The sequence below is a fragment of the Aspergillus caelatus genome (assembly GCF_009193585.1).
Source record: "Aspergillus caelatus strain CBS 763.97 unplaced genomic scaffold BDV27scaffold_364, whole genome shotgun sequence".
Taxonomy (NCBI): domain Eukaryota; kingdom Fungi; phylum Ascomycota; class Eurotiomycetes; order Eurotiales; family Aspergillaceae; genus Aspergillus; species Aspergillus caelatus.
In genome coordinates this window covers 14,011-29,711 of record NW_022475627.1, presented here as the reverse complement: position 1 = coordinate 29,711, position 15,701 = coordinate 14,011, and the positions used below count along the sequence as shown (strand labels likewise).

The following is a 15,701-nucleotide window of genomic DNA, read 5'->3' as shown; positions in this document are numbered from 1 at the left end:
ACCCCCCCCGTGTAAAGAAGCCAGCCCGAAGCTACTACTCCTCACTCCCCACCAAAACCCCCTCCCCCTTCAAAGCATCGACGGCCTCAGCAACCCACTCCTGACACCGTCTCAACGGCTCCCACGGATACAACCTCCTCGCCCCGTGAAACTGCTTCTTTGGCACTGGCACGCCCTCACAAATCCCCAAGACGCACCCGTACTCTGCAATCGCCACCACACCCAGCTTCTCCTTGCCACAGAACCCTGGCATCTCCTCCGGCGGCTGCTCAGTCCGGTGCTCGAAGATCATACCTTCCTGTATGTTCCCTTTGATGTGGTAGATGTGGCCGGTGGAGGAGCCGTTCTCGTGAGTCTCGACGAAGAGGGCGTGGTGGTCGCGCGGGAGGCCGCTTTCGACAATAAGGTAGATCGCATAGGTTATCATTTCTTGTTTTCTTCTTTTTTTTTTTTTTTTTTTTCCTTACCGTGCAGAATATTTCTCAATTCACAGTGTGAGCTTTTGTGGGGATTTGCAATAAAGTTGAAACTGGTTTTTTCTTGGACTGACCATAAGATGATTTGTACTGGTGGTTGCTACTTATAGAGAGTTAGGTACGAGCTGCCTTTTCCGCCCCACCCTGACCCCCAGCCACTAATTTCTGACCCCCCCGGAGCTGTAAGCCCCGCATTCAGCAGAAAGCACCAGATTAAAACAGATTAGGTAAGTGGTGTTGCGCGGCCAATTACCTGGACTTTTTCCGGTCCGTGGAAAGTGTGCTCCTTTGTCACATGAAATTATAACAAAATCCTCGTTGCACCAGCGAGAACACAACAAACAGATTTCCTAATACCTAGCTCCGTTTCAAGTTTAGCTAACAATACATAAATAAGTAGTGTTAGTATTAGAAAAAGTCAGTTCTATTGTAATGTCTACGGCGGGGCTGAAGATTCCAGTAGTACCGTCATAAATAATGTAATATATATATCAATCGTTCCGTAAACGAGTGTTTTTTCAGAATCAAAAAGGACACTGTCCCCTTCGCCCCTTTCTAAGTTTTAACTTCTCCTGCCTCGCATAATCTTTGCCTCTCCCTTTCATATACGACGGCCCTATATCGCCCGTATTGAATCCACACGGCATGAACCCATCACCATCATCGCCCGGAAGAGGCCGTCCCAGGGACCATGTAATCCAGGCATATGGCCCCCAACGATTCCAAAGCGTCGGGGCCACGTAATAAGGATGGGCTTCCCAAACGTGTACTTGGTGTGGAGATCGTTCTTCTGGATCTGGGTTTAATCGTACCTGGCGAAAGAGAAACGGGCGTGGCAGGACAAGGTATCGGAGGATGTACTTTCGAACAACCAATACCGTGTGGGTTAGAGCGTAAACCCATTGAGCGGGCTGACGATACCTAAACAAATTTATCAGCTTGAATGGCCAGGCTAGCAATTGCGGGCCGAGGGAGCTGACCCCATTGATAATCGCAGCTGGTCGTCCATCAAAACAAGTATCATGTTTCTAGCCAGGTTGTGGAATATCTTGGGTACACCACCCAGGGCAACATTCCGTATCAACTGATCCTGTAAGTCACTGAGGCCAGGCAAATGGCGCATCGCTTGCATTTCGTAGTCATGACACCATTTCTCAATCTCCTCGAAAAATTGCAAGCCATCCTTGAACCCTTCCTTACCTGATGGTAAATGATCGTAGCTGACATCCATAGCGTCGCCGAAGCTTTTCCAGAAGGTACCCATTGCACACTTTTCCATCCGGCTAGTCTGATCCCACTCATATCGATCGATCCATTTTGCGGGCTCGATCGTAAGCAGCCCAAGTGTGTAAAGCATGTCATCCTCAATAATACTGCCCGATTCTCTATACGCATGATGTAGGTACTTCATTCGAGCAATCGCTTCGTGACCGCGTCGGGACGCTGGTGAATTTGCTAGCGCTTCAACCATCAAAGCCACTGTGTCCGAATATCGCTTATACCAGGTTTTCTGTGAAGAAAAATCTGATTTCCTTGAAAGAACCCGAGAAATGGTGGGAATCGCATAGGTCTAATATGTGTGTCATTAGCATGTGATGCTTTATTTTTCCTACTCGGCGTAAACAATCTAACAAGAAAATAATCAGGTGTACCCGAAATAAAGCATATTCCAAACCTATTTGAAACATGGCCGGGAACTCTAGCTGTCCCAGAGTTGTTAATATCTCCCATGCATCATCATCTGTTAATTCCTTATTCAGATAGCGTTTCGAGTATTGGTTATGGATTGATCTCCGTCGACGGAATCGCAGTATATGAACCAGAACCATATAAAAACAGAGTATGGTAAGGTTTATGTACATCCCCATCATATAAGACATTGGACAAATTTCTCTGAATCCTGGAGAGCTGCCCGCGACGCTTGGTAAAATTATAGTTTGGATGATGCTGTAGAAAGGTTGCGTCTGCAAAATGCAATTCTTTAACACGTCCATACCATAAGCCCATAGGTGCAGGTAAGCGGATAATACTACTCAGCTGAGTGGCTATCACATAGGAAAACCCTAGTCGGGGCGGGGTGTATTGATCCACTACTTGCTAGTGCGCTGGACAATGGTATTTCCATTATCCTAATTAAGGATGTTGCTTTGACTCAGATGCAACAGCTATGTCACCCCACGCTCTTTGATTTATTCCCTCAGGCATACGCTAGACCATATAAAGTTAGATCATTATTGTTCTGCCAATTATTTGCATTTACCAAGCTTGCTAGATGGGAGCTGAACCTATACCTTAGTGCGTGGTCCACCGAGCCTTCGCTGCATTTACTGGTCCGCCTATTGACCGGTTCTTAAGGTTTCACTCGTACTCCCGCCAGTCTGGTGTGTATATCCCTGGCTTCCCAGTGCCTTTATCTTCTACAGCTAGACTTCTGCATAGCCCAATATAACCCGGACCCAACCCAGACTTAATCTGAGCTGGGTTAGATTCTGGATCGAAGACTCTAACCTAAGCCTTGCTGTGGATCAGGTTCGGATCCAATATCAGAATCTGTACCTATAGATTGGGTATGGATATTAGATCTAAAATCTAAATCTGTAAATCTATAGGTTACATATATCAGTCTATAGAATATCTATTAAGAATCTATTTCTATATAAAATTCTAAATTATATTATACTAAAATATATAAAAATATTAATTTATTAAAAATGAAATACTATTTTTTTGACTGGCATTTGGCCAGATTAGGTTAGATTAATAGGGTTAGTTATACCTAACTGCTAGATTATAGCTAGATGAATGGAATTTCTATATCTAACTACAGTTAGAGTTGTCATTTGAACCCGCTAGGCCCGACCCGTACCCGCCCGACCCGGCTCCGGGTCGGGTGCGGGGAGACCTATTAAAATCCTGACCTATGTGCAACTCTACCAGCAATATTATAGATCTCTACTTGGTGGCCCTTGTCTCTGTACAGCCTTGTATAAATATGTGGTAAGATAGATACTTGCTGTGGCTACTTTACTAAGCTATAACATCTACAGACAGTTAGTCTAATATTGTAAGAATAGTTGGGAGTTACAAAAGTAATAGTATCTTTTTGAAAGTTGGGTTGATACTATTTTGTAAGCTGAAATACTACTTTCAGCTATAAATATATATGACAATTCTCTCAAATACAGTTAAAATCATATAAATAAAGACTCTCTAGAACTAGAAATAAAATATCTAATACTACTGAGCTGTGTTCTATGAAGCCAAGTATACAAAGCTAGACAATTAAAAGAAACTATTAGTTATATATTTCTTTGGCACAGCTGTTACGCAGCGAATATAGTATATTGCAGTAAGACTAAGATTATATTATTCTCTGAGACTTGTGTATGGTAGTATCTCGAGAACGGTATGTCGGTTGCGTCTGGTTGAATTCCTTCGAGATATATAAATTCGATTGCCACAGCGACTAAGTGCTGTGCAATCGGGGAAGCCGTTTTTTTTTTTTTTTTTCTTTGCCCGTACTAGGAATAACTGTACGTGAAAAGTTAGTTCTTTTTCTGGTGAGGCCAGGCTTCTTCCCAAAGTTCCAATACGTTACATTTGACCCATACCGGTGCCATCGAGTACCCCTGGCAGAGTCAACAACTAAGCTCACCCAATTACTATCTATTTCCTCCTTCCTTCACGGAGTGTTGCCATCGTATAGAGTTATTTAGAACAGAAAGACTTTCTGTATTGTGAATATTCTTCAGCAGCCAGCTTTGTTTCCGTAAAGATAATTCTGGGCCAACCATAGAACGGCACCCGAAAGATGTTCGCTTAACCAAAAGATCAGTATAATGGGGGTCCAGGTCATATGGTTGATCTTTGCTTGTCATATAGGAATAACTAACACGGGAAATGCTGATCTACCAGTTTGTACGTGATGATTGGTATGTCTGTCTCAATAGTATAGCCCTAGGCCACGAAGGGCGCGCAGGGACAGCTTGAAGACCTTGTTTTGATCGTTTGATAGAAAGAGAGGCTAGGTGCCTCCCTCAGTAGTAAATCACTCAGCTGGCACGTTTCCCATCTCAAGCCCTGGAAAAGATATGACTTTCCCCTTTCTCTCTAATAATAGGTGTTAGTAGCGCACCAGGAGGCTGGAAATCCTTCGTGTTCCAACCCCAACAGCGGACTGGGGATTTTAGTATAGAAACACCTAAGCCTTCTTCCTCGGGTCACTTACAGTATCACATGGTGATTGTGGTGCTTGAGACGCCGGTCATGACCTTTGAATGATTTGATATCAGATACTAAACTACTTGGTACATTTTGGCCCCCACTGTTCTAGGCCCACACAGGCTGGATTAGGAAAAAGGGCTGGATAAGGGAAATGAACTGATTAGGAAAAAGGGCTGGATTAGGAAATAGGGCTGGATTAGGAAAAACGACTGATTAAGAAAAAGAAAGTATGGCCAAGTATCCGATGTCTACCAAACATAGCGCGTGCACAGCGAGTGGATCTCACGTCAGACCGAAGCCGTGTAGTTTGCCTGGGCTGGTCTTGCTGGATGAGTATCTCTAGGCGATATAAACTCAGGATTAACTAGGAGGAGTTTGAGCAATTGAGCAGTTGTGTTGACTAGATCAAGGAAATTGGAAAGATCTCCGGTGAATCCTAGGTAGGAAATTGGAATAAGGGCTCTCTAAGTGTAGCCGTGGGTATTCAGCTCATTCTTTTCTCTTTAAGCATTCTTCCCCCAGTATCTCGAGAAATTACTTCATCACAGCAAGGCTTTCATTTGGATAAAAATGGTAAAAGAGGAGAGATAAATGAGCGAGCTCTGAGCTGCTACGACTATCATTAAGTCAACAAGTCATTAAACCTAGACACAATGCATGGACAATCCTGCCAATAGATTGTATCGGAGGGTGTGGAGTCTATATAACGAAGTTATTCCGCTTATAGCGAGCTAAAGGATGCAACTGAGACATGCAACACACTAACTTCATCCTTACCACAGGGACAGTCTCGACAGACAGCCACAGTGACAAATATCCTGAGGTTCAGGGGTATATAAAGGCTAGGACATCATGTCTTCCTTCTCTTCATCGCTTCCGGCTCTAGTCCTCATTTCCTTTCAATTCCTGGTATTTAAGCATCCATTTTCTCCACCCCGTTGTTTTGCATTTCGGTTCTCCTCGCTCTGCTTTCTCGATGCTGCTGACCAAAGCTACAATCCTGACGCTGAGTTTATTCTCTGGACTCTCGTCAGCCCAGCCTTCTACACCACCTTCGGATACCGATAGCCCCAGCCCATTGATCGACGGGCAGTCCTGGCCTCATCGGTGGTTCTCCTATAACCTCGACGACAGCGAGAACTTTGACCTAGCCACGTTCGATACAGCTAATGACGCCGACATCCCTACTACCAACATACCCACTCCCACCAACGGGACTTTGGTCACCCGTACCAACGTGAAAGCCTGCGAGAACAGCATCGCACACAGGTTTTCCTGCTCGTCCATCAGCATCGCTGCCATGTTCGCGGCGCAGCTGGCGGGACAGATTTACACCGCATCTCGCCAGCATGACTGCGGCACTCACTCGGGCACCATTGATGGCTGGCGCTGGGAGTACCACGCCACCGGCCGTCACTGCGACACCACCGCCCAGCAGAAGACCATCGAGGGCGCCATATACAAGTACCTGAAGGAAGTCGAGCGCAACAAGGTCTGTGGTACCATGTGCGTGGAACTGACCCACGGGGGCACCTGGAAGGGTTACTTGAAGTTCGGGAAGGCTGAAAACTTTGAAGCATCCGCGTACTGTGGGGGAAAGCTAGGGTTTAGCAATTGTGCGTCTGGCGGGAAGAATGATGCTCCTTGAACTGGCTGTGTCTCTTTCATAGGTGTGTCAGGAAAGGGGGAGATAAGGAGGGTTTTGGACGGTTGCTGTTTGAGGTTTGCTGTGCTATATTTTTTCCGAGGTTCCGGGAGTGAGATATATTGGTCGTATATGAAAATACGTGGTAAAATTCTCTAGTCTTTATTGAAAAACAGGAGCAACAGCTCTGTTGAACTGTTGTGTTGGAAAATTATGCTTTCAATATGCATCTTGTGTGTTATGGAGTAACAGCCAAAGTGCCCCATGCGCTACCTATCTATATTAAATAGAATATTGGATGCCACTGGAGTACCCAGATATCTCAATTATTGTACTCCAGTGTTTTATACCCCTTGGTAAGTTTGAGCTTCGAAGATTGTAGTACCCCGGTACAGTCTGGCTATATATATTATATATAGACACATGCAGCTGAAATGTTAATGCCAGCGAGATGCGGGTGGCAAAAGAAGCCATAAACATCGCTTCCAGCGATTCGTCACCGATGGGATTCTCATAATATTGAAAGTGTATCTATCATCTCTTGCTCTGCCCAAGTGCGTAGAGCTTGGCTGCCTGCAATCCGCAAAGTAGCGAGTAGAGCTCGAGCAGTTTGCCGGTTCTGGGGGTTGAATAGTACACTCAAAGAGTACGTGGCTGGCTTTACACATCGTACTGTTACAAAGTGTGACATCCTCGAGCACTCGGGCTTCCCGGATAATTCGAATTTTCGCGATGTATTCACTTTTGCCGAGGAGGAAACAGACGCCATTGTCCCTACCGCCGAGTATTTAACATTGAAGTTCCATATCAGGGATCACTGTCACTTCAGAGTGAGCAAAGCACGAATTTGGCCTTTATCACAACACACTTCCAACTTGGCACAATCGATATGTCAAACCCCTGTACTTCCCCTTCTCGGCAACGTTCACAGTGTCGACTTTCACAGCCCTAACCAATTCTTTGAGCACCTTGTTACCTACTACGGAGAGATTCTACTGGCCGGATCGACAGGCTAGAAAACTAGCCGGCGCGCAAACTTGGACTATTTCCGCATCTATCTGGTAACTTTAGATATTAAAATAAATTACTATTATCAATTTACAAAAATAGAGTACATACTAATTCCTCTACTATATCTAAATGCTCTGAACTACAATTATTATCTGACCTATATTATCTAGATGGTACTACCACATCTACTGAATAGTATTTTGATATCATTCTACTTATATCTGACAGAGATTACAATCTGTCTAATTAATTTTATAGGTCTCTAGAGCTTCTCTACTGAACATCTAGTAGATCAAGTATTGATAGTAGATCTTCTCTGTCAGATACATCCAGCATAGCTTTGTTTATAGAAATTATTTGATCTGGAGGTCAGGTCTGATAGCCTGACTAGATATTAGGAAGAACATCGGTCATGTCGGCTTCTGGCAGCTCTCCTTGATTTCTGTATACAATTAGTGGATATTCAGACGCCCTGCAGGTAAATAATTAGGATGAAATCAGTGAAGGCAAGACCGGCCCCGATAGCGCTGGTGGCAACGAGGACGGCGGGTCCTATCTGAGCTGCCTGAGCTGCCTGATCCTGTAGATCGTTCTGATTTTGATTCTGATTCTAAATGATCCTGCCAATCTGAGGGGGGCTCTGGATGGTATGGCCCAAGCTAGTTGGGCCTTATGTCGCTGGACCTGAGCTATAAACGTGTCTAGGGCCTGCAGTGCCTTGGTTTCCAGGTCAGTGAGATAATAAAGATGGTGGGCTGCCTATATGTCCTGGGGCTCCAGGTGAATCAGGTCCCTATAGCAATTTTATATAAAGAATATTAAAGCCCTTAAAGTATATGTATATTTTAGAAAGGCGATTGGGCTCTGTAGAGTCTAAAGCGTTTTATTGAAGGATTACTTCTGGTAAAGCAATTCAAGGCAAATAGGGCCTGCAAGGGGTCTAAAATAGATACTGGTGGCCCTGTACCAGGATATAGTGAATGATATCGAATAGGGTATCTGCTTGATCGTGACACCGACTCTTTGTGGCGATCTAGGAACTGAGTGGCCAACTTATCTGGAACCGGTAGAATTAAGATCTGATGGAAAGGACTTTTTTTCGGCGGGGTTGATACTGGTTGGTGAACCCGAAATATATATTTCGATGGTAATAGGGTATGGACGCAGCAGGGCTGTATCTATGACTTCTGATTTAATAATCCAAATAGGCGATGTATACTGCTCGGATGCTCTTTTAGCTTCTTCAGACTCAGGGCTAGGATCTGGCGTCTCGGGACAGTACATTGATATGCTGCTATTGGAGGATGTAAGGATTTGATTGCAGATATTGGCTCGCAGGTACGTATTGCTTGATAAGTATATTGAATCAATACTAGATCTAGATTATTTATCTGATCTTGATATTCTGATAGCGTGATATGGTGGGCAGCTAGATGATTTACAGCTTTTGATGGATACATAGCGGCTTGGCGAATAGAGCAGGTTAGTAGAGATCAGTCTGGTTAATAGACAAGAAAAGTGGTTAGATCTGTAGCCATTGCTTTCGAGTTTTGAATTATTTTGTAGGGGGGAATGTCGGAATACCTGAATATAGCCAGCAAGGGAACTACATACAGAGTATAGTCCATTTTCCCAGGATTAAGTGAATGGATCAAGAAACATGCGGTCAGCTGTAGTAGGAGCGTATCGGCGAGGACAATAGCGCACATCCTTAGGGTCCTTAGTCGCTATGGAAGGTGAAAACTAACAGCAACCCATATAATGTTTCTACTTTTTTTTGGTAAACGAGAATTAGTTAAAAGGGTAAGTTTATTTAAGACACTGTCTATATGTACAATAACATGTACGTTAGACTTGATTAAACAATAAAATATAAAATAGGATGGGGCTTGTGTATAGAATCCTTTGTTGTTGCACTAACTCACCACCTATCCTGAATTATTATAATGTTTTGAAAGTGGTGAAGAATTTTACGAAAAATATCAAGTCTATATGGCGAAATATATTACAGCGCTTAACGCAAGTGTCAACAGAATATTACGAACTCAATCCTTACCAATTGTGGCTATGAAGCTGTAGCTACTTATAGGAAATTGACCAGTCCTATATAATTCCAAAAGTACCTAGCGTCATCCGTGGTAGGGCACAAGCAGTAGGGTCCAAAAGCGCTGCATTAGCCGTGTCTATCCCAGCATGGGGAGCAGTGCGAGAAAACAATAGGAAAGAAAAAGAGGGCAAAACTTATTTTGCTCTAAGAAGTGGGTCGCTTATAACTAGGTGTTTATCAACGAGTCTCAAATATGCAATGAGTTATGACTTCGGAGAACTCTATTAAACATTCTTCTGTCTGAGTCATCAGATTACCTAGCCAACGTTTTTACACATTGCGCCTTTTTTGAAGAGCATTTCTATTGTGATAACAGGTATGACACTTAGGAAATATACTAATCCGGCTCTATTAAGCAATCATTCATCATACGGCGCTCGTACAGAAGACCCGAAGTGCTAGCAAGGGAGAGAAACTACTGGACTGTGTCCCGATGCTGATCAAATCCAACACCTCCACAAGATCAGTGTACTGCCCGCCGTACAAGAAAATGAAACTCAGCCGCTTCCGAATCGCTTTCATCATATCCAACTTATTCACCCGGTCCAACGTCCTAAGACACAATATCTTCCCGCCTGGTTGCACAATACGCTAAGCATCAGCAAAACTCTGGTGCTTCCTAACAAATGTAAGGACCGTGTCAATCTTTATTACGCGCTCGACGGTGACGTCGGCGATCGACGTTGTGCCGGGTACGATGGTGGAATTGGGGACACCGAGCTCCCGTGCTGCGGCGAGTTTCTCCTCCCGTAGGTCGGAGGCGATGACACGTGCTTTTATGTGCCTTAGGATGATTTGGAGGGCGTTGAATCCCAGGCCGCTGAGTCCGAAGAGGAAGACAATTGAAGATCATATCCAGCAGGGTCCCACTCCCGCGGCTCGATGCATTGGCTGAGTCTCTCCACACTATCCACAAGAAAGGCGTCGGTTATCCTAATGCAGACTCCAAGCCGAGATCCAGCCATTCTTCGGTTAGCATGGAACAACGGATGAATGCCGAGCTCATACACAGTAAAATAATATGCATGAACAGTTTGTATAGATTCATCACTATTCAATACTCCATGCACTAATTTGAACCCCCACTCACCACGACCGGACTACCCACTCGGAGATTACCTCATCGCTGTGGTGATTTCAAATCAAAACCTTCAGTGCCAAGTACGACGGGAAAATAAATAGCAAGAATGAATACCTGATTTGGCAAAAAAACATATATGTCCTTCTGCAAACCCTGGAAAACAGCATTTCGTCTCTAAGAGCTCGCTCGATATGGTCAAAACTTGCCAATGGGTCCTTCGCAAACGGGCCTCGGACCTACCGATCCTTACCGGACCTGACGCTACCTTCGCACTCATTGAAGCCGATTCTGGTGCTCCAAATAAAGGCGAGGTCCTGATCAAGTCGTTGTATTTCTCAAACGACCCCTCTCAGCGTGGCTGGGTCGATGCCTTCACGGAAAACGAACGCCTTTACGTTCCTCTGCTTCCAGAAGGAGCGCCCATGCGAGCATTTGCCATTGCGGAAATCGTCGAATCCAAAGCCGACTCCCTGAAGAAAGGCGACCTTGTCCGGGTGTGGACCGGGTGGTCGGAATATGCGGTAGTGGACGCGCAACGGTGCACAAAACTAGCACCACTGCCCAATGGCCTGAGTGAAACACACCATCTTGGTGCTCTTGGATTTACGGGCTTAACGGCTTACTTTGGGATCAACGATGTTGCCCAAGCAAGAAAAGATGATGTTGTCGTCGTTTCTGGTGCGGCAGGTGCAACCGGAAGTATGGTGGTGCAGCTCGCAAAAAAGGTCATCGGCTGCAAGATGGTTATTGGCATAGCAGGTTCCGATTCGAAGTGCAGATGGGTCGAGTCCTTGGGTGCAGATACTTGCTTGAACTACAATTCATCGAATTTTGCCCAAGATCTGGTGAAAGCGACACCGGAGTTTGTCAATGTCTACTTTGATAATGTTGGTGGAGGTATTCTGGATCTCCTCCTGACTCGCATGGCGAAATATGGCCGCATCGCAGCATGTGGCGCAATTACCAACTACAACAAATCTGGCAATAACACCATCGGTATCAAGAATTGGTTTGAAATTATCACTATGCAAGTTCAAATTAAAGGATTCCGTGTTATGGATTATGTGGGCCGATTCGAGGAAGCTCTTCAAGTCCTGTTGAAGGCAGTGGTGGATAGAAAGCTCAAGATTGATTCCGAGATAGAACATGTGGTTGATGGCCGTTTTGAAGATGTCCCAGGGATTTGGATGAAGCTCTTTACCGGAGTCAACCAAGGAAAATTGATCACAAAGCTTTAGATTCTAACCCATCTGTTAGCCATGAAATATGTACACCTGAAATCCAGATTTTTCCGACGTATCTTCTACGGCGTGCTTCGAGGCGTGAGAGAAGCATCGTAAAGATTTCCATCACTTTGCCCGAAAGGTCAACCATCCCTGGAGAGGTTAATAGTGACTGTTACTCTGGGCGCCACATCAGTCTCAAGAAGCTCTGCGCTCGTTAATTTCATGTTTACCGTTGACAACCGTATTCGCAGGAAAAAGAAAAAAAAAAGAAAAGAAAAACAAACACAAACGTAATTTCAAACTGGAAACAAGTTTGAGATGAAATATAAGCGCGCACAATGTGCCTATGATGGCCGAAAAATAATTTGAGAGCTATGTAATGTCCATGCTTTTTAGGCAGAGGTAACCCCGGCAAGAGGTCGTCTACTTACATAAAACCTGCATAATCTGTTTCCCTCATGTAGCGTTCAATATCCATCAGTTTGTCCATCTCCACGCCCACTTCTTCTGGTTTCTTGACATTTGGATCACCTCCTGCCCACCCATACTTTGAGACATATAGCTTGCTCTCGTACATTTCTCTCGCCAACCAGTCAGGAGCTCCAGCGGAATGGAACTCTTTGTCCACTTGGACGACAAGTTTAACTCCTTTGATGTCAGCCCACAGCTTCCAGTATTCGTCATAATGCATGAGGCGGCTGCATCCTAGAATCACAGTGCCGGGTGGGGCGTGTATGAGAGCTTTAACCAGGTACCCCGTATCGGTTTGAGCATGAACCCAAGGAACTGGCTGGTCTCCAAAGCCTGCGGTGACATGCAGAACAAAAGTACCATCGGCTTGTTTCTCCGGTCTCTGCATTGGGTTCCACCAGTTGCTGAGATAGACTCCAATTTGGAAATAGCTCGTCTTTGCTGCTAGATCTGGGTATGTTTGTTGCAAATACTCGGTGTACTGAGCTTTGCCATCAAAATGCAGATTCCAGAGAATTTCGCCCTGGCTCCACTTCTTGCTGTTGCTCAGGGTGGACAATACAACTCGGTCTAGAGTTGACACATGCTTGGCAGCAGCGTCGATGATATTCTTTCCTTGTTGGACTTCACGCTCGAAGGCAATCTCATTGATTTGCTTTCCCCTTCTCTTGGCTTCGTCGGCCACCTGCGGATCTTTGACGAACTGCCTACATTGAGACGAGAGCAGTCAGCAACCTCTCAAAGCATAAAATACCATTTAAGCCTCTTACCAAAAATCAGTGGTTCCAAAGATGGCGTTAGCTCCATTGAAGGCCCTGTCTAACGATGCCACATCGTCGTAATCGCCGGCCACGAGCTCAATGCCTGACTCACGCAGAGAGACGTTAGAAGCCTTGTCCGGATTGCGAGTTATGCCCCGAACGCGCCAGTTTGGGTCTTGAGCAAACAAGCGAGCGACGGAGCCACCTTGAACACCAGTGACACCGGTAACGACAATCAACTTTGTAGGCATGTTGAAAGGTAATACAGTTTTTGATAAGTACTTGGTGCATGTTCCTACAGGTCCAGGGTACGGCTATCTTATATACCCGCAATGGTGGAATCAAGGGGTTTTATCCAATTGTGTTATGCAATCATGTTAAGAATATCCGAGGGAAAATAAAATCTCTCTGGTTGTTCATCAGCTGTGTCGACGGCTGCGGTACACTAAGGTCTATGGAGATGACGTCAACATTTTGTGCTCAGGGTTCGGATTTCTAAGCGGATCTGCATAACCTCGGGATAGGAAGGGGTGTATGTCAGCGAGTGGCTCTCCGGTGGGCTCTCCGGTGGGCTCTCCGACGATTACATATGCCCTGCAATCAGTCACGTCTATTAGCGTAATGTACAATAAAGTTCGGCAAATGGATTGTGCACAGCATAGGCCTGAAGTTGGCAACCAAATTCAGCTAAATTACTCTAGTTATGTGGGGCCGTGGCCAACATCCTACAATTTCTGCCAAGGGGGTAGGCTTTACAAATTATCAATCAGCCTTTCACCTAGTTACATTCTACAAGCATCTTAGAAGCCTTTGAGATGCATACTCAACTGTTTTCATGCCGTTTTCCACGGTGCAACGCGAGCTACCACCGAAAGGAGCATCGTCGTCGCCACGAGACACATCATTCTGGAGGCCAAGCATTCAAGTGCAGTACTTGTGACCAGAGCTTTGGCCGGAGGTAAGAATGGCCGAAATTATTCTCTTAGCATTGCTAAATGCCGACGCATAGTGACACGCTGCGGCGACATATGCGGTCAATGCATGGTGTGGAGAAACCCTCCCGTAAAAAGTCCGCATGTGCCGACTGTCGAAATCAGAAAACAAGGTGCCAGGGCGGATCACCGTGTACTAACTGCATTCGACGTGGATTGCAATGTTCTTTGGCGCAACAGAAGGAAGATAATAGAAAGCAGACTAGTAATCTCAGTGGCTCGAAAGACACACCGTCAATGCCGCACGGAAGTCTTAATTACTTATCTGCGAGTCGGTCCGAAACGGAAAGACACTATATTGCGGTTTATTTCAAGCTATTTCACCCTTACTGGCCCTTCATTCACCAGATTTCCTTCAAAGGATCAGACGAGTCACCCTTACTTGTCCAGTCCATGGTTGTTATCGGTATCTGGTTGAGTAATGAGGATGGTGGACAGTCGCGGGCTGCTGCATTGCATAATGTTCTAAGTTTGGCAATACGTCAACAAACGGTATGTTCCTGAGCTTTTCGCCATATTACACTAACAGAAAATGCCGTAGAAGCTATGGGATGCTTCTGAATTTGAGAACGCATGTATTTCCTGTTCCTGGCCTATCCCGACATATCAGGCTATTTTACTCCATATCATTTTTGCAATGCTATATAAGAATTCTGGAGTACTTGGCCTCGACCTAAAACCCTCTTTATCAGCCGCTGATGCCGAGGTGCTGAGCAGGCTAGTCATGAGTTGCAAAAAGCTGGATATGCTATATTACCCTAACATGCTTGCCCGATACTGCCAAAATGACCTCCCTGCCTACATCTGGGTAGGCATTGAGGAAATCAAACGATTCAATATCACTTTATATAAAGTTTGCACGGCATATAGTGGGAAAGATGCTAGCAGGGACGCCCCCGACACGACCGCGGTATCAATGAGGAGACTTCGGGCGCAGGATTTACAATTTCCTTTACCAAAGAACAGTCTATTGTGGAATGCTATAAGCAAGGCGGAATGGGTATCTATAGCGACAAAGGATGTGTACCACCACAACCTGAACAATAATTTGGAAAACGAATGGATATCTAAGTCAGCACATATCTTGGAGGCGCTGGATACAGCTTAAAGTCTGTTTGGATGCTTTGGTCGCTATTTGGTCCTTACGGTGACTTGGCCAGCCAGGACAACTGGATATTACTCAAAAGCAACAAAACAGCGGCTCTCACGATAAGGAACCCTCGACAACACTCATGATACGAATTCCTCTACCAGATGTACAACATGTTAAGAAGACTACAGTGAAACGAAAACCACATCAATATTCCTTAGGCTCCTACCGGCGAAGACAATAAGCTTGTAGGTCTAGCCAAAAGCAGGCCATAACTTCGACACAAAAGGATACTACCCTTTAAGCATCGTTCCCTAGGATAAAGTCGACATCACTCAATATTACTCGGTCTCTAGCACAGACCAGCAATAACTTACTAGAGAACGTAGGAAGACACGTAAAACGAGTGGATACAGCGCCTCAGGAAAAACACACTCTAGAGTTATATAATAGATTGTCGTAGAAAGAAGCGAGCGTGCTAGCCTAATTCCAGACCAGTATAGCCAGACTTAACATGTATCTCTATCGGACTAATGTTGCAGAGACGGTCTAGTATACATATAGACAAGCAAGAGAAACTAGTAGAACACTTCCTCTTTCGATATCGAACGTAGACA

General features: G+C 45.0%; 6 protein-coding genes across 6 annotated transcripts; 3 read left to right on the top strand and 3 right to left on the bottom strand.

Annotated features, from left to right (window-relative positions):
- Positions 1-34: 34 nt before the first annotated feature.
- Positions 35-427, bottom strand: BDV27DRAFT_163892 (uncharacterized protein; the record flags this gene model as incomplete). The annotated part of the gene is made up of 1 exon (XM_032073609.1): positions 35-427. One exon carries the CDS (start codon positions 425-427, stop codon positions 35-37), a length of 393 nt encoding a protein of 130 aa, XP_031921196.1.
- A 573-nt stretch (positions 428-1,000) lies between these two features.
- BDV27DRAFT_150743 (uncharacterized protein) lies at positions 1,001-2,344 on the bottom strand (the record flags this gene model as incomplete). The annotated part of the gene is made up of 3 exons (XM_032071273.1): positions 1,001-1,397; positions 1,457-2,046; positions 2,129-2,344. 3 exons carry the CDS (start codon positions 2,342-2,344, stop codon positions 1,001-1,003), a joined length of 1,203 nt encoding a protein of 400 aa, XP_031921195.1.
- Positions 2,345-5,676: 3,332 nt separating this feature from the next.
- Positions 5,677-6,348, top strand: BDV27DRAFT_163890 (uncharacterized protein; the record flags this gene model as incomplete). The annotated part of the gene is made up of 1 exon (XM_032073608.1): positions 5,677-6,348. One exon carries the CDS (start codon positions 5,677-5,679, stop codon positions 6,346-6,348), a length of 672 nt encoding a protein of 223 aa, XP_031921194.1.
- Positions 6,349-10,735: 4,387 nt separating this feature from the next.
- BDV27DRAFT_150741 (MDR family NADP-dependent oxidoreductase) lies at positions 10,736-11,782 on the top strand (the record flags this gene model as incomplete). The annotated part of the gene is made up of 1 exon (XM_032071272.1): positions 10,736-11,782. One exon carries the CDS (start codon positions 10,736-10,738, stop codon positions 11,780-11,782), a length of 1,047 nt encoding a protein of 348 aa, XP_031921193.1.
- A 348-nt stretch (positions 11,783-12,130) lies between these two features.
- Positions 12,131-13,408, bottom strand: BDV27DRAFT_138203 (uncharacterized protein). Its single transcript, XM_032069176.1, has 2 exons — positions 13,012-13,408; positions 12,131-12,948 (listed from the first exon to the last, which is right to left on the bottom strand). Exons 1-2 carry the CDS (start codon positions 13,251-13,253, stop codon positions 12,198-12,200), a joined length of 993 nt encoding a protein of 330 aa, XP_031921192.1. The 5' UTR covers positions 13,254-13,408; the 3' UTR covers positions 12,131-12,197.
- Positions 13,409-13,817: 409 nt separating this feature from the next.
- On the top strand, positions 13,818-15,102 carry BDV27DRAFT_169765 (uncharacterized protein; the record flags this gene model as incomplete). Its single annotated transcript, XM_032075120.1, has 3 exons — positions 13,818-13,960; positions 14,012-14,486; positions 14,536-15,102. 3 exons carry the CDS (start codon positions 13,818-13,820, stop codon positions 15,100-15,102), a joined length of 1,185 nt encoding a protein of 394 aa, XP_031921191.1.
- Between the last annotated feature and the right edge of the window lie 599 nt (positions 15,103-15,701).